The sequence below is a fragment of the Aedes albopictus genome, chromosome 3 (assembly GCF_035046485.1).
Source record: "Aedes albopictus strain Foshan chromosome 3, AalbF5, whole genome shotgun sequence".
Classification (NCBI taxonomy): domain Eukaryota; kingdom Metazoa; phylum Arthropoda; class Insecta; order Diptera; family Culicidae; genus Aedes; species Aedes albopictus.
The window spans coordinates 252,724,833-252,752,548 of NC_085138.1; the positions used below are offsets into that span (position 1 = coordinate 252,724,833).

At 42.9% G+C, this 27,716-nt stretch overlaps 1 protein-coding gene across 1 annotated transcript in view; it reads right to left on the bottom strand.

Moving 5' to 3' along the window:
* Positions 1-4,040: 4,040 nt before the first annotated feature.
* Positions 4,041-27,716, bottom strand: part of LOC134291873 (uncharacterized) — a 118,208-nt gene continuing 94,532 nt past the window's right edge. Inside the window, exons 3-6 of the mRNA XM_062860220.1 lie at positions 22,323-22,759; positions 21,780-21,935; positions 4,732-5,035; positions 4,041-4,666 (exon numbers count right to left, since the gene is read on the bottom strand). Of these exons, the coding sequence (XP_062716204.1) occupies positions 4,500-4,666; positions 4,732-5,035; positions 21,780-21,935; positions 22,323-22,759 (1,064 nt within the window). The 3' untranslated portion in view covers positions 4,041-4,499. The remainder of the gene's footprint in view (positions 4,667-4,731; positions 5,036-21,779; positions 21,936-22,322; positions 22,760-27,716) is intronic.

The following is a 27,716-nucleotide window of genomic DNA, read 5'->3' on the forward strand; positions in this document are numbered from 1 at the left end:
GCGCCCGAAAATGGCACTGACACATCTTGCCCCGCGACCCATCTTGCCCCGCCCCACCCTACAAATGTGTTGATACCTATCAGTGCCATTGCATAATTCAATATGTTGCTCCTTTCTTTATAGCTGACGTAGAACCACCAATGAATATGCGCTGGCTAGAGGTTGAATCTCCAAGATAGAAAAATTACTGTAGGCCAATACGAACCGGTTGGTAATGTATGATTTAATTTACACTTGACTAAAAGCTTCACACTTACATTCTATAATAAAAAAATGTATAGATATCAACCGTAATTATTATTCATTGCTATTTTTTTTCGCAATCGATTATTCATAACACATGGCGAGTTTTCAATATACAAATTCGAGGCCGAAGGAGTTATATATCACAAAAAATCCTGTTTGAAATCACTCTTGCTTCTCTATTAGGAAAAAAATATCGGTGATTGGGTTTGAGGATTTATTGCAATAAATAATGTCAATAATAATAATGTCATGACATCCTGAACATTCGAGAAGTTTGGACGAATAAAACAATTGAGGGGCTTTGATGTTAAGGGGTGTAAGTGACCATTTTGTCGAACTTGAACTGAGTACATCAAACAATTCTTCATACTTCAAGCTTAGAGGATTTTTTTTAAGATTATTTTTACGATAATTAAAAAAATAAAATAAATCGGAGAAAATTGGGTCCATTGTACATCTCCATTCATTTTTTTATAGGATGATAAATTGATGAAAAACTTTAAACCTCATTTACTCAAAAGTGTTTATTTTTCACTTACACTCCTTTGCTTCTAGCCCCCTCAATATACCAGTAGCGTTAACAACTGCTCTGCCATGTGCAGCATGGTTGTCCCATGTTAATAGGGATTCCCATAGAACATGGGACAACTATGTTGCACACGGCAGTGCTCTTAGATATGGTTGACATTCATGCGTATTGTCAGATTCTTCTATATACACGTGGAATAATTTGTCACGACTATTTTCGAAATAAATTCCTCTCCAGCTCTAACATTCTTGCGCATTGCACACAACAGCAACGTGTAGATGTTCATCTAATTCCATCCGAAGTAGAATTGGATTGTGAAATGGAACAAAACATGTGCATTAGTGGAATTGAGTTCAGTTCTGTGCCTTCGGGGGCCGGAGATGATCAAGCGACTCCGTAGCTTGGAGGAAAGAAGCGCCCGTCTAGCGAATTGGGAGTCGTGGGTTCGATTCCCACCGGAGCACGGATTTTTTTAAAATTTAAATCTCAATTTATTATTCAACCACGTGTTCTGTCGTGTGCATGAATGTCAGAGCATACATACATATATTTATTTTTTCAACATCACATTTAAGACAATACATAATCAACAACAGTACGCCACAATATTCGGTTTGTGGCTGCCGCTCTCCATCCTCGGTCGCGCCCAAGCCTCGGCAGGTCACGCTCCACCGGGTCCGCCCATCGTGCTCTCTGTGCTCCACGCCTTCTTGTGCCAACCGGATCAGTAGCAAACACCAGCTTTGCAGGGTTGTTGTCCGGCATTCTTGCAACATGTCCTACCCACCGAATCCTTCCGGATTTGGCCACCTTCTGGATGCTGGGTTCGCCGTAAAGTGCAGCGAGCTCGTGGTTCATCCTTCTCCGCCACACACCGTTCTCCTGCACACCGCCGAAGATCGTCATTAGCACGCGTCGCTCGAAAACTTCGAGTGCTTGCATGTCTCGTGTTCGTAGAGGACCACCGGTCTTATTAGGGTTTTGTACATGGTGCATTTGGTGCGTGGGTGAATTTTTCTTGACCGCAGTTTCTTCTGGAGCCCGTAGTAGGCCCGACTTACACTGATGATGCGCCTCCGAATTTCACGACTCACGTTATTGTCAGCCGTTAGTAAGGATCCGAGGTAGACGAATTCCTCCATCACCTCGAAAGTATCCACGTCTATCGTAATATTACTACCCAGATGGATCCGGTCGTGTTCGGTTCCGCCTACCAGCATGTACTTTGTTTTTGAGGCATTCACCACCAGTCCGAACTTTGCTGCTTCGCGTTTCAGGCGGGTGTACAGCTCTGCCACCGTTGCAAATGTTCTGGCCATAATGTCCATGTCGTCCGCAAAGCACACAAATTGTCCGGATTTTGTGAAAATCGTTCCCCGGCTGTTGAGCCCGGCTCGTCGCATCACACCTTCCAGAGCGATGTTGAAGAGTAGGCATAAGAGTCCGTCACCTTGTCGCAGTCCCCGGCGAGATTCGAATGAGTTGGATAGTTCACCCGAAACCCTTATGCAGTTTTGCACACCGTCCAGTCCATCGTTGCTTTAATCAGTCTAGTCAAATTCCCAGGAAAGCCGTTTTCGTCCATGATTCTCCATAGCTCTGCGCGGTCGATACTGTCGTATGCCGCTTTGAAGTCGATGGACAGGTGATGCGTTGGGACCTGGTATTCACGGCATTTCTGGAGGATTTGCCGTACGGTGAAGATCTGGTCCGTTGTTGACCGGCCGTCGATGAAGCCGGCTTGATAACTTCCCACGAACTCATTTGTTTTAGGTGACAGACAACGGAAGATGATCTGGGATAGCACTTTGTAGGCACCTGAAGCTTCTCACATTTCAAATGGTCGCTCTTTCTTGTGAATGGGGTATATTACCCCTTCCTTCCACTCCTCCGGTAGCTGTTCGGTTTCCCAGATCCTGACTATCAGCCTATGCAGACAGGTGGCCAACTTTTCTGGGCCGATCTTGGTGAGAGTTCAGCTGCGATATCATCCTTACCAGCTGCTTTGTTGGGTTTGAGCTGGTGAATGGCATCCTTAACTTCCCTCAGCGTGAGAGTTGGTTCATTTCCGTCCTCCGCTGCACTGGCGTCGTCGTTTCCTTCGTTGCCGTGGTCTCCCGTGCCTACGTTCTCCACGCCGTTCAGGTGCTGATCGAAGTGCTGCTTCCACCTTTCGATCACCTCACGTCCGTCCGTCAAGAGGCCTCCGTCTTTATCCCTGCATATTTCGGCTTGCGGCACGAAGCCGTTGCGGGATGCGTTGAGCTTCTGATAGAACTTCCGTGTTTCTTGGGAACGGCACAGCAGCTTCATTTCTTCACACTCCGCTTCTTCCAGGCGGCGCTTTTTCTCCCGAAAGAGGCGGGTCTGCTGTTTCCGCTTCTGCTTGTAACGTTCCACGTTCTGTCGGGTCCCTTGCTGCAGCATTACCGCCCTCGCTGCGTTCTTTTCCTCCAAAACCGTTCTGCACTCTTCGTTCGTCGAATCATTCGTTCCGTCGATTCCGTTCCACGTACCCGCTAGTGCTCTCGGCTGCGTCGTTGATGGCTACTTTCACTGTACTCCAGCAGTCCTCTAGAGGGGCCTCATCGAGCTTGCCCTCGTCTGACAACGCGGCCTCGAGATTCTGCGCGTATGCTGAGGCGACATCCGATTGTTTCAGTCGCTCTAGGTTGTACCGTGGCGGTCGCCGATACCGTACATTGTTGATGGCAGAGAGTTTTGGGCGCAGTTTGACCATCACCAGATAGTGGTCGGAGTCGATGTTGGCGCCACGATAGGTCCTGACGTCGATAACGTCGGAGAAGTGCCGTCCGTCAATCAGAACGTGGTCAATTTGAGATTCCGTCTGCTGCGGTGATCTCCAGGTGTAACGATAAGGGAGGCTGTCTTGGGAAAAGGTGCTACGTATGGAATGTCAGAGCAATCAAACGTTGTAATTTCCACTTGACTTGGTTAGCCTAAGCAAAAATCGAGAAATTGGCAATTATAATCTGGCATCCTTGATAGCAACGACTAAAACGATGTAGAGGGATATTCCATTGCAAGCTTGGTACGTGGAACTACTACAGATTTGTTAACTTCATCGGGAGCACCCGCATTCTTGCCGATATACTGGAAGACCGCGGGAGCGCGAGTTGCGGCAACACACGTGAGCTAGGAACTGCTGTGCCGTCCATGTCCAGTCCATATATGATCCAGTTCTTGCAAGTTCCTGCTATAGCCAGGGCTTTCGGATATTCAAGTAAACTCAAGTCAGTTCTCATCGTTTCATGGGTTTATTATTTGTTATGGTTCGATAACAATAAAAATAACAAGTTTATGTACAATTTTAGCGTCGATATATCGAATACTACTGGGAACATATTACTTTCTCGAATCACATTGAAGTTTTGTAGGGTTTGCCGACTTTCGGCACATAAAATCAAAAGCAAAGACGAAAAACGATTCGATAGGAAAGTTAAAAGAATAAGTTACGGAAAATTCGGTATGTTAGTGAGTATGCAGCGGCGATGGACATGATGATGGATGTTAGTAGTACTAAAAGTAATCAATAAATAACGATTTCTGCGGTAGAATGTAATCGAGTGATTGGCGATAATGCGTTCGAATGGCAGGCGATGGGTAGAGGGTTTTAGAATAAATTATTAAAAATATTAAATAAATAGATTTGTCTAAGTTCTCCATAGCACGGCGGAGAAAAAGTGGTGCACACTTCCTAGATTTATCGCTTTTTGCACTTGAAGTGGGGCTTCTTTCGCGGAATCCCCGTTGGACCGTCCGTCAGTTCGCAGATGTGCAGTCCTATCCGCTTCAGCGGGTGGCATCGATTTTTCGGATTTCCCCACCGTCCGTTGAACTTGAGCCACTTGGGGTTCAGCGCGGTTCGCCCTGAAACGAAACACAATGCAAGGACAAGTTTTAAGGTCATAAATCCCAACAGTCCGCAAACCTACCCCTGGAATCGTTTTCGTGGATGATATCGACGCTCTTCCACGTGGTCCACGGTGTTCCGAAACCGTTCACGTCGTACAAACGGGGAACGCGGACATATTTGTGCTTGCCGGGAGCGGTCCATAGGCCGTGGGATCCCTCGGCAGCGAAGAGCACCGGATGATTCCCGGAGGTGATGACCGTCTTCGGGAAGGTTGGCCTCTGCAGTATTCCCTTGCGCGTTTCCTGGCTGCGGTACTCGAACGTCCCCGTCAACCGTTCGTAGGTGTAGAAGGCCCCGGCGTCATGCGCTGAGACATACATTTCCTAGAAGATATGGTTGGGAAAGTAAGATAATATATACTTCTGTTGTCCCGACCTAGTTTGGTGAGATTGTCATCAAAATTTATTGAAAACCTTTAGAACAATGAACTGCCGTAATAGGCGTTAATGATAATGGCGTTCCCACGTCTCAAGATCTATCCTCCCGACATCGGCAAGACGTATATTGTTTTCTTCCAGCGAACCCTAAGGCAAACGTTTTAACGCCGTTTAGGTCATCAAGGATCTGACTAGATGGGTTTCTTCGTTATTGCCATTGGCATATATATACCATATATATATATGGTACAGCGTACAGGTGAGCTTTGGGTCACCGCTTGTGATGGGAAGCAGGCACATTAGATTGCTACCTATGAGCAAGCTCATTTTTTGTTGAACGGTGTCATGCCTGCCAAGCCACTAAGTCGAGATCTCGGAGAAGGTCACCAATAACCCTTCTCTTCCTTCTATTCAGATACTACAAGTAACTGCAATCAATCTGTCAGGAAGATTTACACACTATCTGATCAGTTTTGTGTGACATCCATTTGGTGTTATGTCTACTACACAACTTGATGGAGAAGATGATAAATCCACAGACAAACAGACGTAACACTCTGATAATTCTCATCGTACTCCGATTTAACAGTCCAACTCACCAACCGTGGCGATCGCATCGTTTTTGTTAGAGTTTGACATTTGCCCGCTACCGCCACCTAGTTGATGGTTCCCCAAACTCAGTCCTTTCAGCATTGGGCGAATATGTTTCCGGATCTATGATTTGTGAGTTACGTCTATTTGTCTGTAATAAATCATTCGAGTGGACACATGGGTTGAACCCAGAGTCATTTTGATAGTTTCGCAGTTTGGCTTTTATAGAGGCAAAGAAGTTGCCGTGACTTAAAATAGAACTACTGATCACCTGTTCTGGTGATGAGAGACCACCAAACAGAGAGTAATCCATGTTCAAGTTGTTAAGTGATCCGTGCGAGGAATTAATAATCGAGGGAGTGAAAAGATGCTCGATCGTTAACAGCGTCTGTAACGACCTGGACATCCAACCCAGTAATTTGTCCCTTACCGCTTTGGAGCCTCGTAGCCGTGCGGTTAAGGTCACCAAGCTTCTAATCGCACCATGCTGTGGGGTGAGGGTTCGATTCCCGCTCCGAGCGATGAAACTTTTCGTGAGAATAGTTTCTTCTCCGTATCCACTGGTGCTCCGTGTGTCCCTTGTCTAATGTTATGTTCCGTCTGTACAAGGGTGCTGAGGAGCTAGAAAAGGCTAGGCCGGCCCGCCCTGGAACGAATGGAGCAGAGGGATAGTGACCATGTGTCCTCAGCCACCACAGGTAAGCGCAGGTCAGGGAGAGGAGCGATGCCAAGCTCGTGAATCTTGGAGCAGACCCAGACGTATACATTTTTTCGACATATTCGTACCGGCGCAATGATCCCAGAGCTTAAGCACGACCAAAGCTGCAAGGAAGTTGTCTATAAGTATGTATAGAGTAACAATCAGCATGCCTTGAAGATTTATTCATGTTTTATCCTGGTTTTAAACGAGCATGTGAAAAAGCTAGATGTTCTATATTAGTTTTATGTGGTAGTTTTTTACTTTGCACCTTTGGTATTCCATAAAACTATGTTATAACTTCTGCCACAGACAAATTCTGCTATAAACATCGTCATTTAAAGACTTGCAAGTGGTCATGAGGAGACCCGATCAGAAAGGCATAACAAAAATGTAACAAAATTATATCAACGGTTGATAGATATATCACCGTTTGTTATATTTAGATATATTTGACAAAAATTATTTGAAAACCTGATTTAATTATATCAAAATTATAACAAGGTCAGTTATAATACAAATAAATTCATTCTGATCATCTTTATATGAATATTATAACAAACTCAGTTATAGTTTTGAAAATGCAGTTTATTTAAAATGATTTTTTTACAGGTGGTGTTTGGTATGCAGTTACGCCGCTGTGCGGTGCTACTATGCTTGTAAAATACAGTATTTTTGACAAGTTTGAATCATGATCCAGACCCTTAAGAAAGTTCAGGATATTTATCCAACTCGGCAAGCCTCGTTGGATAAATGTACGGCTCGTGCTGTAAAAATCCTCATTTTGCAACTCGTTGCATAAATAACTATTACTGACATACTTGTAGATTGAGGGTTATCCCTTATTGGAAGTTCACAATCGATTTCTTGATTATCTAGGCTCAAAACACTAACATAAATGAAACCTTTAATAAACTAATGCAGTATTTTTGACATGTTTGAATCATGATCCAAACCTTTAAGAGAGCTCAGATAGATATTGTCGCGCTTGTCTTGGATTCTTAGCCAGCTGCGTTCGAAATGCGCAGCATTAGATCGCGCCAGGCCACGCACGCACCCTGGGACAGGACTGAAAATACACGGAAAAAACCTCTAGCTCGTCGAGTTGTCGAGATCCACACTTGGTGTCTTCAGAGAAAATATTTTTATGAACAAGGTCGAAATTCTGAACGGTTGCATATTTTTCTTACGTTATTCGTTTTGGACTTTTTTTTGTGTATTACAATTTGTTTGAAGCTTAAAAATAACTGAACCTGTGAATAGATTGCATCTATACTTCTCATGATTCACTTAGCATTTTACAACATAGTAATTTATCTGCACAAATGTTGTACTAATTCACACAAAACAGTAAACTTTGAACGCTATTTGAAAAAATCATTGAAAATCATGTCTGTGAAAAAAAATTACATGTAAGCTTATATATTTTTTAGGTGATCGCCGATGAAAAAACTTCCCGACTGCTAGAACGTCCTAAATACATTTTGCGTGATTTTCAGGAACTTTCTATAAAAAATCAATGCATATTTTTTTTCCAACTAATTTATTTGATATGTGTTTTATTTTAGTATTTTTCATTATTATAACTCGAAAACGAACATTAAATTTGTTTACAAACGTAATTTAATGAAAAATCTCGATATAAGGTAGGTATTTTATAAAACGGCTTATACCACAAGAATAGTAGGTTTTGGAAATTTTACGTCTTCGGCAATCTTTTTTTGCATAAATAGCTGAACAACTTTGCCGAAGACACCGTATCGATAAAATGAAAGATGGCCAAAATGACTTATAGTACTTTTATGCGAATATCGTAAGAAAAATATGCTACGGTGCAGAATATCGACTTTACTCCTAGAATTATTTTTTTCGGAAGACACCAAGTGTGGATCTCGACATCTCGACGAGCTAGAGGTTTTTTCCGTTTATTTTCAGTCCTGCTCCAGTGTGGCACGTATGGTTTGTACACAGTGTGCACCTTGGCTAAAACTGTTTTTGCAGCCGCCGCGCCGGATGGGAGCTGTTACGTATAATCAGCCACCTTGTACAAATCAAACGGGCGCAATCTATCCGCGATAAACTGCGGCTGGTTAACGTTGAACAATTCGTCATTGAAACCATCACCGTTATCAAACATATAAAAGCAATTTTTTTGTTCAAAAAAGTCTTTGCTATGAAAATATATTCACTGTACTCCACATGAAGAATAGAATGCAGTGAATATATTTTCATGGTCCATGTTTTGATTTACAGCATAAAAACTCCGAAAAAGGATGACGGTTTCTTAAGCCTTCGCATCGCACAGCAACGTAGTTAAAAAAAAAGAAATGAGTTTCCCAGCAGTTGTCATTGTAGGTGAGCCACACTAAGTAGAGTATATAGTCAAATTGAATGCCCAACGTATGTAGTGATTTAACCCTCCTAACATGTTAGGTTTTTTTAATCACGATTGCGTAGTGCATATTCAGCGTGCCTGTATGGGTCATATTGACCTCAACATCCTACTAGGGTTAATACAACTCTCAAACGGTCACATGAAGCTATGGTAAGTGAGGCAACAAAATTGATATGAAAAGGATGACTTTCATTGAAACTGTTAACATTCCTGAAGTAAGTTTTAAGTTTCACAATCCTCCATAGGTTTTGCAGTTTGTAGATTGTTTTAATAAATTATTCTGAAATTAAAAGATTCATCATTGTTATTGAATTAACATGACACATCTGGATCAATTAGTCGTCTTCAAATTAAAATCACCTTAGTTTCTGAAGAATTGATCGATAACAAATTATTTGTGGAGCTTTGAAATTTATATCTAAATTCGTCAGGTCATGTCGTTAGTCACGTTTCATTGCCATGCAATTAACATCCATATTAATTCAGTAGAAATACAGCTTCTTATCATCTGCAAACATGTGGATATTACATACTTTCTAAGATGATGGAAGGCCGCCGAAAAATAAGACTGGTCCTGAAACCGATCCTTGTGGCACTCCCGATAGAATATCGATCGGACTTCAATGATTTCCATTAACTTACACAATTTGAAAGCGGTTATTCAAATAGGACTTAGTCAATGAAATAGAATCTCAACTGAAATCAAATACAGTACAGTCGTTCAAAATAAGAAACTCTGAAGCTTTTGAAAAACCAATCAATAGCAGAAGGCTATTTCTGTTTCTACCGAAATGTTGATGGACATCGTCATGCATTTTGAGCAAATTCCGAAGCAAATGCCGACTAGTTGCTTTCGACTAGTGGGGGAATTTCTTGTTTAAACTATTTTTGCTGAAAATAAAAACATAATAGGGGTACTCACTAAACAGATTAAATTGCTGCGTAAGCCATAATTTCTGCTTAATTGAAATGTTTCATGATTTTGCGAATGAAATAATCAAAGATTGCCTTGGTGATCGCGACGTTTAATCAGTTTAATCAGTTTCCCCCTAATATGAGATCACGAGGCAAAGCGAACGTCACAGAATTGCTTTAGTATGTTAATTGTCGTACCATGTGTTAAAATTGTGCTTTAAACACTATTTTTTTTTTTATTTCACAAGCCATCTAAATCTGACAATCTCCAGAAATGTACAATAACGCCACGAAGCGGTGAAGTTTCCAACCCCAAGACTACTGCATAACTTTGCCATAGATAGAAACTTCCTTGATAAGCATTAGATAATTATTTAATAACACATGTCAAAATGTTCTAATTTAATTACTCGCTAGCACCAACAGAAGGTGAAATTGTATACCCCTCTTTTCACTGTTTAAGAGCCATTAACTATCTCTACAACTTTGATTAAGATACGACATGCATTTATTTCTGGTCTAAATCATGAGATGAAGCCAAAATGCAGAGAAAATTTTTGAGTTACAATTATAACTTAATTATATCCACTTTTGTTATTATATCCTAAGATGACGTAATTGCGATCAATTGTTCCAAGAGCACTTTTATGTGACGTCATATTTTCTCTCCCCTGTACGTTGGACAAGTGAGTCTATTTATAGACCAGCCGCCAAAACGAAGAACCACTTGATCATATACCGCCCTTCACTTCAAGTGCTGCAATGGCCTCATTGATAAAGGCGCCGGATTGCAATTGAAGGCTGGCGTCCTTGGTTCGATTCCCGTCTGAGTGAGGGTTTTTTATATAGTACGTGGGGGAATTTTTTTATACAAAAAACTTTTTGCTAAAAATAAATAACACTCTTAATAAAAATTACCCAAAAAATGAGTTAAAATTTACCCAACTCAATTTTTACCCAATATATTTATATCTAATTTATAACAACATTTGTTATAATTTATTGATCATTCCAATATTTATTATATCTCACGTTGTTATAAATTTGTTAAAATTGTATCAACACCTGTTATAATTATGTTATGGCTAGAGCAATTTCAGTTATATTTTTTGTTATTTTAACACCTAACCGGCGAATTTTATAACTCCTTCTGTTATGAAAAATCTTTGAAATAAATAACTCAATCCGTTATAATTTTGTTATGCCTTTCTGATCGGGGAGAGTAGTCCTGGCTTCCACTATTGTAGTAGAAGACGGCCTCAGCCCCACACTATCCTAACCTTCCTGTTAGGGTGTCTGTTTGCAGATCATCCCCCTATGGTTTAGAACAGAGGTTCCCAAATTTTTGCTACTGCGGCGCCTTTTGAAATTTTCAATAATGTCGCGGCGCACCAATAACTTTTTAAACAGAATCTTAATGATTTCAACACTTTCAGTTCAAAATTTCAATGAAAATTGTAAACAGCTGATGTTATGTTGCCTAATAATCAAACAATAGATTCTTAAAATGTTTTTTGAAGAAAAATTGCTGGATGGTCCTTTACAAAAAAATGTCAATTTCTGGAGGGTTGCAACGCAGAGCTTTTGAATTTGTTACATACCTTTAATTTACCAAATTTCAGAAAAAAAAATAAAAAATCTAAAAATTAATAATGTTTAGTACCTGCCAGAGACGGTAAAAGGTATTTTTTCGTATTCGTGCAAGGGGAACACTACTCAAACAAAGGGGTGCTCGAAATCGATGTAAACATTGTCGCAGATTTTTTTTTATGATAAGCAGATGAACCAGCCTAGTGCTGAAAATCTTAATAATAAATAAATAGGGCACTGCACTGTTTTGATTTTGTATGGGATTTTGACGTTTCGTGGCCTTGTTGTTTACAAAATTTCTGTAAGAGTAAAAGAGAAGGAGATAATTTCATGCACTGCCCTATACCCGGGTACCTATGCAAGATTCTCGGAAGTTGCTTCCAGAGTCGAGTATGTACCAGTTTACAACACAGAGGTGGGTCGGAAGTGCTTTCACATAACCTCAGGAGTTCCACAAGGTTCCATTCTGGGTCCGGTGTTATGAAATGCCATGTACGACGAGTTGTTGAGGTTACAGTTAGAGTTAGAGGTTACGGTGAATTCATCGAATAAGTAAAGTTGACTGCTGCCCAATCAATCGCGGCTGTGGAGGCATTGATGAAAACCAGGCGATTGCACTATCACATCGACTTACCTGCGGTAGCCATGTTGATTATTATTAAGATTTTCAGCACTAGGCTGGTTCATCTGCTTATCATAAAGAAAAACAATATGTAAGCAAAAGTGTCGTCCCGTAACGTTTGAGACAGCATGAAGAACGGTAGTTTAACAGTAATTATTCCGGAAAGAACTTCAAAAAAGTTCCTTAAAATACTTATTTTGAACTACAGGCTAATGAAAAAAATCGAAAATAAAGCAGAACAACAAAAGACCAAATAACAATTTCAGAGTCTTCACTAACTTTTACAAAACTCCGGGAACTTAAAAAAATGATAAAAATCTAAAAGTGCCATGAGGATATCAGAAATTTTGGAAAACATTCGAAGATTTTGAAATATTTACTTTTTGATTGAACATTTGGAAGAGGAAAACCCCCTTTGAATGACTTTCTTTCGAAGTTTTCCTCGAAAAGGCATGACCTTGGTATAGAATACAAGAAAGGGCTGTGAGGCGACACTAGTTTTACAGAACAAAACAAAAACAATGAAAAAGAAGTCCGGCTTCAATAATAAAAATGTGTTCATTATATTATTTGGCTCAATATTCTGCGGCGCACCTGGGAAATGTTCACGGCGCACCAGGGCGCCACGGCGCACAGTTTGGGAAGCACTGGTTTAGAAGGAAAAAAAAGTGGTCATGAATTGGTTTTATCACTAATTATATGCCATTTCAATAAAACTTGCATTTGCGATTGTTGTCGGAGAGATTTCTTTTTGTAAACAAATAAACAAAACTGTGAGGCAACGCTTAAAACCAACAAAAAATTTCGTGGCCGTATCATAGACCAAGAAATGCTGTGATAAAACCGTTAGTTCTATCATTAGCTCAGTTATGACCACCTTAGGAGGGTTAGCCCTATTGAAGAAATCATCAGGAACACAGAGTTTTATCAGAAAAATATGTCGCCTAGCCGGGATAATTTATATAAATACAGAAAAATCATTACTCAATTTTATGATTTCACGTACATCGCTCAAGATCAAAATTTTTCGTGGCATGTCTCCTAACACATATTTAATAGAAAATCAAATTTCAATTCCAGATCGGCATCTTCCCATGAATTGCTGGATAAAGAACCAAGCATAATTTATTCTGACGATCGAACATTGAGAGTGAAAGATAATCAAAACAAATATTTGACAAGTCAAAATATGGTTTTATTTAGAAGGTTGATAAAACTATGATACAATCTAAAATCCTAAGCCGGTTTGCATACGAAGTCCTGTAGATCATAATAAGGCTGGGCCAACTAGCCCAATCGTGGACTTTTGGAGGCATAAAGGAGCTCGAGAGTATTTTCAAGTCGGCATCAATGGTTTTATGGTTAGGGTTTTTGAATCGCTAAAAAACTTCGATAAAAATCAAAATTGTTACATGGGAGGCTCTTACCGCTGAAGCGACTCTGGAGAATCAAACCTGGACGAGATCACGGACGCGGAAGAGTTTGTCACGGCATTACGGCAACAGTCCGAAATGTAGGTGATCACCGCAACCGTTCAGCTACGGCAAGACCCAACAGAGACACAGGTGGCCTTGGTTCAGTTACCAAGAAGAGCTGGTTGGTATGTCAGTTGAGCATTCACGAGCTACCGGAGCTTTGCTTCAGGTGTCTTGAACCGGGACATAAGTCGTGGGGCTGTGAGGGCTCTGACATGGGCAAGTTTTGTAGGCGAAGTGGAGGTGAAGGCCATAAGGCGCAAGGCTCTACAAACCCGTCCCTACAGTAAGCATTTGTCGGAAGGCCCAAGGTGCCCGGCCTTAGAAAAAAAAAACACAACTGACAAGTAAGAGTGCAGGTAACACAGCTAAACCTGAAGCACTGTGCTGCAGCCCAGCAACTACTGTCTCTCCTCGACCAACTAATCACATTCCTATTGTCGCCAACCCTACGTCTCTCCGGAACCATAAAGAAGGCATTGCTTTAGAGAGTGGCTAGTGCCCATCGCTCCCTCAAAGTTAGCTGCGTGGCCTGCATCAACGGACATCGATGACTCGCTTTGGTGGAACTGTCCCACGCGCATTGCCATTTGATCATGGAGGCCATCCTGGCTGTCCTGCGTGCCAGTAATGACGTAGAGCGCATCGTGTGACACGGTACGGTACGCGCTCGCAATACTCAAGCCTTCAGTACACGCTTTGTCAAGTGTGCAAACTTTTCCGCACGCATCAACCAACATCAAAGCAAACGCTTGACATTTCCGATGTTTTGTCACTGTTGCGACCGCTGTTGGCCTGCTGGGTTGTGCGTGCGGAAATATTTGCACACTTTGCAAAGCGTGTACTGAAGGCTTCAGGAACATCAGCCTGTAAGTACTTCCCAGCTTACCACGGTAGCTTTCAGTATACCTGCCGTTATACCTTAGTATGAATGTAGACACTAGCCGGAAGCTTGCGCTTACTGGCGTACACTGCAGAGCTGTTGGACATTATCCGGGGTAGTGTCACTATAGCTGTGGAGGCTCTTTTGCAGGCGTAATCAACGTGGCTACCGCAGGTAAGTCGATCTGATAGTGCAATCGCCTGGTTTTCATCAATGCCTCCACAGCCGCGATTGATTGGGCAGCAGTCAACTTTACTTCTTCGATGAATTCACCGTAACCTCTAACTCTAACTGTAACCTCAACACCTCGTCGTACATGGCATTTCATAACACCGGACCCAGAATGGAACCTTGTGGAACTCCCGAGGTTATGTGAAAGCACTTCCGACCCACCTCTGTGTTGTAAACTGGTACATACTCGACTCTGGAAGCAACTTCCGAGAATCTTGCATAGGTACCCGGGTATGGCCCAGACGCAGAAGCGCATCGGCAATAGCCGCCTAACTAGGGTTATTGAACGTGTTCCTTATATCCAGTGTCACCACTGCACAGTAGCGAATCCCGCTTCTCTTACGCGGGAGCGCTATCTCGGCTGTTTTTGTAACCTACAGAATAGCGTCTACGGCCGACCTCCTCTTCCGGAAGCCGAACTGGTTGCTCGAGAGACCATTTACACCCTCGGCCTCAACATTCTATTGAGGATGATCTTTTCGAGCACCTTCCCTGCCGTGTCGATCAAGCTTATTGGTCCTATAGCCGACGGGTCTCCGGGGGGTTTCCCCGCCTTTGGCAATGGGATCAGGCTCAGTATCTTCTAAACTTCTAGGAAAACTCCCTCGTCCAGGCATGTCTGCATAGCAGACATTAACATTTTGGGAGCCTCTGAAATAACTATTTCGGAACTCCGTCCAGACCTGGGGCCTTACCGACGCTAAGGGACTTTGCTATCCCCGCAAGTTCAACATCGGTGACCCTCTCCGCATCGCCAGCCCCAGTCTCCGGCTGTCCCACGAAAGAAGGCCAAGGGCTAGGATCATGACGCGAAAAAAGCCCCTCGATGATCCCCTCTAACATCTCTGGAGATTGCTCTGTAGAAGCCATTACACCTATCGACTTGGCCATCACGATCCTGTAGGCATCACCAGGCTTGTCCGCACTGAACGCATGAAAACTCTGCTCTTTTGATTTACACCACCAAAACCATCGTATTTAAGCAATCTTCCTATCTTACCCGATAGAAGGATGTTGAAATTACCTAAATGTCATTTTGAACTGTCAAAAAATCGCACCGCAGTGCCACACGGTGCGCGTAAAGAGAATTTCACCCGGGTGAATTCACCCCAGTGAATTTCTCTTTGCGCGCTCAGTGCGGCACTGCGGTGCGATTTTTTGACAGTTCGAAATGTCATTTAGGATATTCAAACATCCTGCTATCAGGTAGGATAAGAAGATTGCTTAAAAACGATGGTTTTTGTGGTTTAAATCAAAAGAGCAGAATTTTCATGCGCTCAGTGTGGACAAGCCTGGGCATCACCCCACGGATTCGCATTGGCACTCTGACTGAGTCCCTCACAGCAGGTCTTTTTACTTGCCCTTATCTCGGTCTTCTACGCGGCTTTTGCAGCGGCCCACGCCAACTTTCGTTCGTTTCGCTCTTCCTCAGATCATGCTCGCTGCATCCGCCGCCTGGCCCGTAGGCAGGCGCGGCGCAGGTCCGCAATCGCTTGAGTCCACCAGTGAGCCGGTGGTATCCAATTTGTAGGGTAGACGCGTCTAGTCATGGTCGCATAACACCGCTACCAGTTCATCGCCGTCTAAACCAAATAGAGTTCGTTCACGGCAGAGCCCTTCGACACCGTCGTCGAAGTATGATGTCTTCCACTTGCGAGGGCTTGGCCTCGACCTAGCCGTAGTTAACCGTGGCAGCACGGTCGTCATAAAGTCCAGCATCTGCGTAATCTGCTCGATCGACAACCGCGGAGGCGCATAACAGCTACACAAGAAGACCCCATTTACTTTGGCGACCACGAAGCACAGGTAGTAGACACCAAAACTAGACGGCGTATTTACCCATCGTCCATATTGCTGCTATTTTTCTGAACCCATTCGAGATCCAATTGCCGTTGCCGACTGTAAGTTGGTATGGGTTCGCTTGGGTTCCTGTTGTTCACAGATTTCCCGGAACAAATCAATCAGGTATCAGGTATCAGTAGGTCGGCTCTAGAGGCACGTTCTCCTCCATTTGGGAAATTTGTGCCATCGCCATGAACACGAGCCTATTCATCATTTACCTGACGGAGAAGGGAAGGGAAAAGGATAGGACATGGGAAAGGACAGGTAAGGGAATAGGATCGTCATACTCGCAAAAGCGTACCACAATGGGTTCACATAGCGTCCTGAAAAGGACACTGTAATAACGCATAAGCGTGCCACAATGGGTTCGAACAGCGCCCTGAGAAGGGCACTGTGATAATGCATAAAGCGTAAAGAGAGCCTATAGCTCTTTACCACAGCGGGTCAAGAACAACAGAACGTCCTGAAGATTCAGGTTTCTGAAGTCAGTTTCACTTAATAAGTGTTTCCCGAGTACTCGGAAACGCAATTGCGCAAAAGCTGGACAGTTACATATTAAATGATACGAAGTTCCATAATCGGATTCACAGCTATCACATGCAAATGAATCAGCTTGCTGAATATTCGCCATGTGATAACTGAGTCGGCAGTGGCCAGTCAATGCTTTGACCAGCATGCTGCAATTCTGCTTTGACAGATTTGTTAGATACTTTGCCACCCCTAGAGATGGCTCAGTACAATACAATTTTGTTTGACGACATGACTCCAAACTATTCCAGTATTGTTTGTGCTGAGTGGCAGCCCAGGTGTCAATCTGAAGCTTCACCCAACACTTGGATACCGGAATAGCTGGCTCAGGGCCAATGAAGTCATGTGATGCTCCAGTGCGAGCTAACTCATCAGCCAATTCATTTCCAGCGATGGAAGAATGGCCAGGTACCCATACAAGGTGAACAGCGTTTGCTGAATTCAGCTCCTCAATTTGAGTTCGACAAGCGATAACTATCTTCGACCTGGAGTTGGCCGAAGCAAGTGCTTTAATAGCAGCCTGGCTATCTGAACAGAAGTATATTACTTTGCCCATTACGTGCTGCTGAAGTGCTGATTGCACTCCGCACATAAGAGCAAAGATTTCGGCCTGAAAAACGGTGCAGTGTCTGCCAAGTGAATAAGACTGATACAGCCTTAGCTCACGAGAATAAACACCAGCACCTGCTCGACCTTCTAGAAGGGAGCCATCAGTGTAACATACGATGCCGTCTGAAATACTTCTCTCCAGATAACCAGATGTCCACTCTTCCCGGGAAGGGAATTTCGTGGAAAATGTCCTATATGGAAAATTACAAGCAATTGTAAGATCACTTGGAGCAAGGACAACTTTGTCCCAATTCACCAAAAGTGGAAACAACGAGGTGTGTGTTGAACTGCGGTTCACAGGAGTTTCCTCTAGTAAACCGAGTACCCATAGACGGTAAGTACAAGAAAGTGCTTCTTGTTTGAGATGAATGTGTAGTGGGACAACGTCAAAGAGAACTTCGAGCGCTGCCGTGGGAGTTGAAGAGAACGCTCCAGACATCGCCATTAAGCACATCCTTTGGAGATGGCCTAACTTTGATTGGACCGTTCTCACTTCACCCTTTTGCCACCACACAAGACATCCATATGCCAATATTGGCCGAACAACAGTTGTGTAGATCCATTTGATATACTTGGGTTTTAGACCCCAAGTTGTACCAAAGGTTCGCCGGCATTGCCCGAAGGCCATACAAGCTTTCTTGATTCTGAACTCAACATGAGGTGTCCAGGAAAGCTTGGAATCAAGAATAACTCCAACGTACTTTACCTGTTCAGTCACATTGATTTCAGAATCAAAGAGACGTAAAGTTCGAACACCATTACGGTTTCGCTTTTCCGTGAAAAGAACAATAGATGTTTTACTCGGATTTACCGAAAGGCCATATTGGCGACACCAACCCTCAACTACCTGAAGAGCGTTTTGCATCAGGTCGAAAAGGGTGCTGATGCACATACCGACTAACAATGTTAGGTAGTCGTCGGCAAAACCATAAGTAGGAAAACCGCTATTATTGAGTTGCCTCAATAGCGTATCTGCTACGAGATTCCATAAAAGTGGTGATAAGACTCCCCCTTGGGGGCATCCACAAACACTCAATTTCCTAATCGCCGCTTGACGCAATGTCGAGAAGAGATGTCGGTTTTTGAGCATTTGGTGAATCCAATTGGAAATCATTGGAGATATACCATGACCCCGTGCGGCTTCCAATATGGCATCGAAAGGCACGTTGTCAAAGGCACCCTCGATATCTAAGAAAACACCCAAGCAGGATTGCTTTTGAGCGAATGCCTTCTCAATATCGTAAACAACTTTGTGTAAAAGAGTCACAGTGGACTTTCCAGATTGGTAAGCATGTTGGTTCACATGAAGAGGCACATTGGCCAGATAAACATCACGGATGTGATGATCCACAATGCGTTCTAAGCATTTCAGAAGAAAAGAGGTCAAACTGATAGGTCTGAAGCTCTTTGCTTCTTCATACGACGCGCGACCCACTTTCGGAATAAACTTCACAGTAATATCCCGCCAGGATTTGGGAATATACCCTGTAGCAAAACTGCAAACAAGTAGTTGTTTCAAAACATGTTTGAAATGATCAAATCCCTTCTGAAGCAAAATAGGATAAATCCCATCTGCCCCAGGAGATTTGAAAGAAGCAAAGCTATTAAGTGCCCATTCAATCGATTCTAAAGTTATGATACTCCGAGCCGAAGCTACAGAATCATAACTACAAGAAAAGACATCAGGTTCATCCGAAGATGTAATATCCACACATCCGGGGAAGTGTGTACTGAATAAACATTCTAAAACTCCCACATCAGAGGAAGTGAAATCACCATTTGGCAAACGAAGTTCGTTCACTTGAAAATCCTTAGATTTTGCAAGGATTTTGTTCAATCGACTGGCTTCACTCAAACTGGAAACATTTGTACAAAGGTTTTTCCAGCCGGATCGTTCAGCAGACCGAAGAGCTTTCTGGTAGGCCTTGCGAGCCGACCTGAAAGCCTCCGATCCAGCCGAACGTCGTCTGTTCCAACTCTTTCTACATTGTTTCCTGAGCTTCGCCAGATCGGAGTTCCACCAAGGGGTTCCTCTTGTGGTCTTCACAGACCGCAGAGGGCAGGCTTCTTCAAAAGCTTCCATGATGAAGGCCGTTGTAGTATCAACGGCATCATCTAAATCACTTGGAGTGTCAATTGATGGTGAGTATCCATGAAATTTGGCTGCAACCAAATCGGTAAAGAGATCCCAGTTGGTTGACCGGGGATTCCTGAAACGCAAAGTTTGCGAAGTAAAATTCACATGTTCAAACAAGATGTAACGATGGTCAGATAAAGATTCTTCATCTGACACATGCCAATTGGTCAGCTCATGACTAATTCTGCTAGAGCAAAGCGTTATGTCTAACACTTCCTCTCTACCAGATACCATGAAGGTTGGGCGGTTGCCTATGTTAAGTAATCCAAGATCTGTACTACTCAAGTATTCCATCAAACTGGAGCCTCTCAAATTGATGTCTGAGCTGCCCCAGATTATATGGTGAGCATTAGCATCACTACCAACAATTAGCGGAAGGCCTTTTGCAGTGCAGTATGCAATGACTTGCTTGAAAGCATCCGTAGGGGATGGTTCATCATGCGGTAAATAAACCGAACAATAAACGTATTTCCTGTTGAGGTTTCCAACAGATACATCTATTATGATAGCACATACATCTCTGGTAGTTAGTTCAGAGATGAGTGTAGCAACGATTGCGTTGTTGACAAGCACACATGCTCGAGGCATGACACGTGAGTTTGCCATTTCATTTTTACTGAAAGCAGCAAACACCGGATTCACAAGGTTACCTAAATAGAAATTCCCCTTACGAAAGTAAGGTTCTTGGACTAACGCCACTTGGGCTGTACCATTTTGCATAAGTCTACAAAGATTGATCGTTGCTGTTCTTTTGTGCTGAAGATTGATCTGAGCTATCCTAACCGTAGCCACTACCCAAACTAGGCAAGATTAAACTCTTAACAATCACAGCACAAAAAAGAACAGCAACAATAAAGCCAGATCGGTATCGAATTGAGTGCGCCAAAGGCGAGGATGCACAGAATACACTGTGTAAAACGCATAATGCGAAACCATATAGGTGAAAATCTAAACTAATTAATAACATCTTCATAATCCCGCCCTTATTCAGCCTCAAGTATGAGATTGAAGAAGGGCAGCTGATTGTCTCGGAGAAACACAAGGTCCACCGCGCTATTGCTCCGGTTAGCACAGTAAGGGCAAATACTGTGGAGGGTGCCCTGGTACTCCACAGGCTCCGTTTGCGGTTAGGTTTTTATTAGACCCCCCTAGCCATTCATTCCTAGGCACGGTAAGCATAAAGCCGCATAACACCATGAATTAGGGGTCACCTGATTAGTGGATTCCTACCACTGGAACAGGCGGTCCGTAGTGCTATTCTTAGCCAGTTGAACTAACCGCTACCGACACTACACAGCTATCTAGGCTGATCGGGAAAAGAAGTTGATATTGGTGATCAACTTCATACACCGCTTCCACTTGCGAGGGCTTGGCCTCGACCTAGCCGTAGTTAACCGTGGCAGCACGGTCGTCATAAAGTCCAGCATCTGCGTAATCTGCTCGATCGACAACCGCGGAGGCGCATAACAGCTACACAAGAAGACCCCATTTACTTTGGCGACCACGAAGCACAGGTAGTAGACACCAAAACTAGACGGCGTATTTACCCATCGTCCATATTGCTGCTATTTTTCTGAACCCATTCGAGATCCAATTGCCGTTGCCGACTGTAAGTTGGTATGGGTTCGCTTGGGTTCCTGTTGTTCACAGATTTCCCGGAACAAATCAAACACATGTGTGGACAAGTGCAGCTACCCTCGAGCCCTGCGAACTACACTAGACCCTCTCCGAAGCAGTGTCTTCTGGTAGTTCCGTGGAGATGGTGGGCTTGGTGGCAGAGTGAACGATTTCGGGAGGTCCCCTCAGTTTCCTTCATTTGAGTCATAGGAGGCCTTAGTATCCCTCTATCTGAGCTTCCTCACAGGTGCCTGTTGAGCAGATTATTAGAATAATCTATCCCACCTATGAAAAGACCTAAGAAAAATCTTAGTGTATAATATAGGAAGCAATGTTTTGCAGTTAAAAGTTTGTAAAACCATAAAACCAATGTATAAAAATGTACCAATAATTTTGGCTCGCTTAGGCCCATGTGGCGCCTGAATCATCCAAATAAACCAATAAGTAAATAGTGAGATACCTTTGAATGATTTATTTACCTGTAAGTTATAACTTACTTTCAATCCGGAGCGAATCGATCTTTCGCACTAACGGTAATGCTATGCACGTTCTACTTACGTCAGGTTCTTTCCTGCCTCGAAAGAACAAACTCATATGCTCCCAATCGCCGACGTGGCTGCCAAACTCCTTCTTCGTCCCCAGACACATCCCGAATATGAGGGGAATCGGCCATGGCCCCAACGGTCCCAGGTTGACCGTGCAGATTACTTTACCCTGAAAGTAGGCAATTGCAAAATATGATGCCCGCCCAAGCCGGCATTCTGTTAACCTTCTTGTGGAGTACCCCTTTTAGCATAAGGTACACCGGGGCAAGTTGAAACGGGTGGGGCAAGATGAAACGCGAAGTTTTGAAATAGTTTTCAATACATTTTAGGACTTTTTCATTCGTTGAAAGATTGTTTGAATCATAAACTATGTGTTATGGCATTCAAGCTTTTCACCATCATTGGAAAACATCATGTTAACCCGCTGTTTCATCTTGCCCCACCCGTTTCAACTTGCCCCGGTGTACCTTAACGAATGTTTGGCATGCCAAATATAACCGTATGTCAAACGGGGTACTTCAAAACCCGAGAGTCCAAAACCTCCGACTATAAATACCTGGCTGTATGGATAAAACATCCAGTAGGTGACGTGAAAGTGTGGATATTCGTTTGAATCCTCCCCGTTCTGAATGGTGATGTCGTCGCGACGCTCGGTGATCGTCTCCCAATCATCCGACTCGTTTTCATTGCTACTGTTATCTTCTTCGTCCGCGTCTTCTGCTCGACCCTCGATGCTCTGATCGAACAACAACTCTTCGGCGCTGCTGGGGCTTTCGGTGCTGTCCTCCTCGGCGGGTTTCACTCGGGATGGTGGTGGATCGACGATCGAAATTCCCCGCCGGCGTCTTCGTTTCCGTATCAGGCGGATGCTCTTTTCGATTTTGTTGATGTCCGGCTTCAGCTCCGGCTGCAGTTCGAAGATGTTCTTGTGGACTGGGAAGTACTGCGGTTGGCGTTTGTAACCGATTCGGTCAATGGTGTTGTAGACGACTTCTGTGAAAGAGAAATAGGACATATGATGGAAAATATTAATAAGGTTTGGCAGAATATCATATTTTCTACTCCATAATAATCGATGATTGATGCAATTTCTAGATTTAAACATAAACTGGCTCAAACAACGTCTGTTCTAGTATTCTGAGGCTGAATATGAAATGCTCTTCCGCCGAAAGCTATACGAAGCTGATAATCCCACATTTCACTGTGGTCCAGGACCCAGATTAACCTTCACAGTACCAGGTGCCAACATCAAAAGTTTAAAAATCTGTAACTTTGTCAAATTTCATCCGATTTTGATGAAAATTTTTACAGAAAATCAAAAATGAGTTGAATTTTAGACATATGCTATGTAACCATAAAAGTTCACCGTTGGTCCGAATTTAGGCCGAAAAAACCTGGGGTCCCAAGTAACAATTTCATTGCTGATTAGTTTTGTTTGATTTTTATTAGGGTTTTTATTACAGCAATAATTGAAACTCGCATTTTTATGACTGCTTTTATGAAAACCATTGATACAATATTTTATAACGGGTGGCCACTAAATAACGGGAATGCTTTTAGCAGCTGATTAAAAACAATAGAAGCGTCCATAGAGTAAACATTTTTTAGACAAAACCATCGTCTATCTATCCACAAAGTCAGCGTATTTTTTATTTTGTGTCAACTTATTCTGTTCTGCAGAAAACGACATTGAAACAGGAAGCACTACCAAAACGCCTTGGACGGCTCTACTGATTGCTCAAAACAACCGTAAAAAAAGTTAATAGTAAACCATTATAAAACTAGAACCCGCCCGGTTTTGAATGAATTCCACATTTCGGCATCCCAAGAAACAGATCCTGAAGGAAATAGAGGAAAACTAGCAAAACCAATAAGCATGATATCAATTCACATAATAAAATCTTCTTTTGTGACATGGGCTGAATAAATCAATAGAATGCCTTGTTAAATAACAAATATTTACATCAAATCACATTTACACATTGAACAACATTGTAGGGTTTGTACTGGCATGCACTTTCTATGTTTACATTGAGTGTGTAGATAGTGCGAAATGAGCAGTTACGAATGAGCGTGTAGAGTGACAGTTGCGAGGAGGTGGAGCGTCGGCGGACGGCGGATAGCGAACATGTGGGAAGTGTGGTGAATCCGAACGACCGGAGAAAAGCTTCTGGACTGGAGAGCTGGAGTTTGCCGTTGCGAGAGTTGCATCCGGAAGTGGACCCTACAATTGGCGACGAGGATGGGATGGAAGGCCTCGTATACGGTGAATGTTTTTTGGCCCCTTGAACGTGTTTGTTTTGAGATGGCTTGCTGGCAGTTTGGTTGGTGTTGTGATGATGGGAGAAACGGTGCAACGGTGCAACAATTCGGCAGGTGAAGTTAAAAGAGGAAGTGTAATTATTTGCACGGAATAGATGACACAGTGTTTTGAAAATGCAGGTGTTGAAGAATAATTTTTGGACAGCACATTGAGAGAGCGTGCTTGTATGATGTTTCAGTGGAGAAGTGTGAATGCGCGTGGTACAATCGGTATTTACCTCAACATTTTTTTTTCAACCGCGGCGGGTTGCCGGTTGAAGAAAATTTTAACCGTGGCGGGTTCCGGTTAAAAAATGCATGAGACCGTGGCGGGTGCCGGTCGAAGCAAATTTGACTGTTGCGGGTGCCAGTTAAAAAGGACAAAAAGACCGTGGCGGGTGCCGGTCGAAAGAAATTCAACTGTTGCGAGTGCCGCTTGAAAGGACAATTGAGACCGTGGCGGGTGCCGGTCGAAAGGAATTTAACCGTTGCGGGTGCCAGTTATAATCGAGGCCGTGGCGGGTTGCCGGCCGAAAGAAACATTTGATCGTTGCGGGTTGCCGATCAAAGATAATGATTAACCTTGAAACTCCCTGCAAGGGTGCTTGGAAGCAAGGTAGTGATTCCATGGCTTGGGGGAGCCTGGAAAAGGATCCGTAAATTCCTGCAATCAGGTGACATCGAGGTGTTGTGTTGTCATGACTCAAGGGTGCGTTGAGTACACAATAGTAGTTGGTAGCGGTTTTGGCAGTTCCTGTAACCACAACATGGTAACATTTCCATGGCTGGGGGCGCATGGATATAAAGTAATTTGCTTTAGAAGCTCCTTCCTACCTGAATAGGGTGCTTGGGAATTGAGAAGTGCTTCTATTACATCTTGGAGAAAACCAGGGTATATTAGTGGATCCATGGATTGGGAACAGGGTGATGATTGTCTGGATGATGGAGAGGCGATGCCTTGCATGTTGTGTTTGAAGGCAGTGTAGTGTTTCCATGGTTTGAGGATGCCTCTAGGAAGATTGATCTGACTTAGATATTCCAAGTTGCGCTTGAGACTTTGAGAGCACTAGAAGTAAATCGTCTTATCGCCTGATAGTTCTTGCGAGAAACGTGCGGGCGTGAATCATTGTATTCAATGGTATGAAAATACTTGTAATGGGTAATACATGTATATAATGGATCACTAAAATAACTAAAACGGCCGCTATGAAGGGAACAAAAAGCGCCACTGTAGCCTTACGTGTTTGACGTAACTCCATTGCTGTCACAATGTTAATGTCTATATACGCTGGCGCCTTTGTTTACATGCGGTGAACACTAGAAAAGTTTGCTTAATTGATCCATTGATTTAGGCTTGGAAGAGGAGAACAGGGTTTTCGTAATTCGATGGATTTGATGCAACAGTTGTCATAATTACACCAAGCGAGCGTGTGATGTTTGATGGTTTGTGCAAGGAGTGGAAGGGAAAGCGAGATATCTTTTGTTTACTGACCCGGATTCTGGATTCAAGAATGGATTGTTGATTATACCAAGGGTTGCTGAAACTTGGTTGTTGAAGATTGGCTAGCTATCTGTACGCGGATGGTTGGGATTGGAATGAGAAAATTTGGCTGGACTTTGTGCGTCATTGAATTGCGCACTTGAGAAGTTGGCTGAAAAATAAAATATCTAGTGTTGAAAGGAGTTGATGTCTATGATTAATAAATCTTCCACCGTACACCGAAGGGGTCAGCAATATTATGAAAAGCCGTGTGTAGTTCGAATAAAGCATAAGTTCGGAGAGTGACACACGTGGCTCCTATCACGTGTATAAGGCACAGACAGAAAACGTGACTAAGAAGAAAAAATAGTGACATCAAGGTTTGAGTTCATTGTGGATGGCTAAGATGTGTTGTGCCATGAAAATTAAAATTTTTTAGAGGTAAAGATATCCTTAAGGTATGTTTTTGTTTGGATTTGTTAAGTGTTGGAACTCACATCAACCCGGAAACCTCTGCACCACAGGAAACAGTCAGCTGGTTGAAGAGTTAAAATATTTGGAGTGTTAAAACAGGCATTGTCCTATGTATTTAAGCATTTTGTCTTACTTAAAAAAAGGTTCTCTCATATACATTATTTATATTCATTAATTCACTTGCTTGACGCATTGGTACAGTGCGGCTTATGTAATTCTATCGAACTTTGACGAATAGAGTGGCTTCTCTAAATAATTTCCTTGCCATGTGAAAATGTGTATGTGTAACTATTGACAAAGCTATTGACTGTTGTTCATTGATAAAAGGTTGGAATAAGAATTGGAAAAGGTTTGAAAAGCCAAGGGGAAGTTATTCGAAAATAGTTGAGCCACGTCGCATGACGTTGATGTTGGGGAGCATGTGGGCCGGCATGCAAAGATGCAAGGAGGTTGATGGTAGCTGCTGAACACTGAGTCTTGTTTTGTGGATTGTTCTGATAATTTGTGTGACGGGGTATAATAATTAAGAAGGGGAAGGTTATGGATAGTTGTCTCTGGTTTCGTGGATGTGTTTTCGTGTTTGACAGATGTTGGATATCCAGTTAGTCTAATGCAGTGGTGCTTGGGCTGAAGCATACCTCGGGCCAAATTGAGATTTAGCGTCTAAGCCGCGGGCAGCAGTTTGAGCAACACTGGTCTAATGGATAGGGCTTGCAATTTCCAACCCAGAGAAGCTGAGTTGGATTCCCGTCTCAATCGTAAGGTATTCGAGACTTCCTAGATGTGATATATCAATGAGTTTCCCACAATGTGCAAATTCGTCCAATAGCAGGTGGGGAAGGTCCTTGATGTTAGATTGCTTATGGAATGTTGCGACTGGGCTGGCAAAAGTCCAGCGGAGGCGTTGTGGATTGTTGTTTTCAAGTATTGAGTTGCATAGTGTAAATGGTGGGTGCTGAGTGATAATAAGGCTTGCATTTCAGAGCATGGGTTAAATTTGCTGAATTCAAAGGAGTCTGTAGTTTTAGTGTTATTTAAAGAGAGATTGTTTAAATGTCAGGTTCCTATCATTTTTTTAAAGAAAGGTGGGGGTGTAGGGTTTGTACTGGCATGCACTTTCTATGTTTACATTGAGTGTGTAGATAGTGCGAAATGAGCAGTTACGAATGAGCGTGTAGAGTGACAGTTGCGAGGAGGTGGAGCGTCGGCGGACGGCGGATAGCGAACATGTGGGAAGTGTGGTGAATCCGAACGACCGGAGAAAAGCTTCTGGACTGGAGAGCTGGAGTTTGCCGTTGCGAGAGTTGCATCCGGAAGTGGACCCTACAAACATGTAAATGGTTCGTTATAAAAAAAATAGCACAAAAAAGTTCAACAATGAACCGCAGTGCACAAATTACATCGACACGTTTTGGTGATACAGAAAAATAACATTTTTTGGAAATTTCTATAAATGTCATTTACGGGAAAAGGCTACAACCAAAGCAAAAAAAAACAAGTCAGTATCCCCATTTTTTCTTATTACTGTTTGAGTGTGTAGATGCTAAAGGTAGCTGAGAAACCATTTATTTTGACCAACGATTTCACAGACGCAGAAAATGCGTGAAAGTAAACTCTGAAAAGTCGTACAAAGCAGTTGCTCCAACATCACTGCAAAAAAATACTGTACAAATTACTACGTTCAACTTTCTTAAA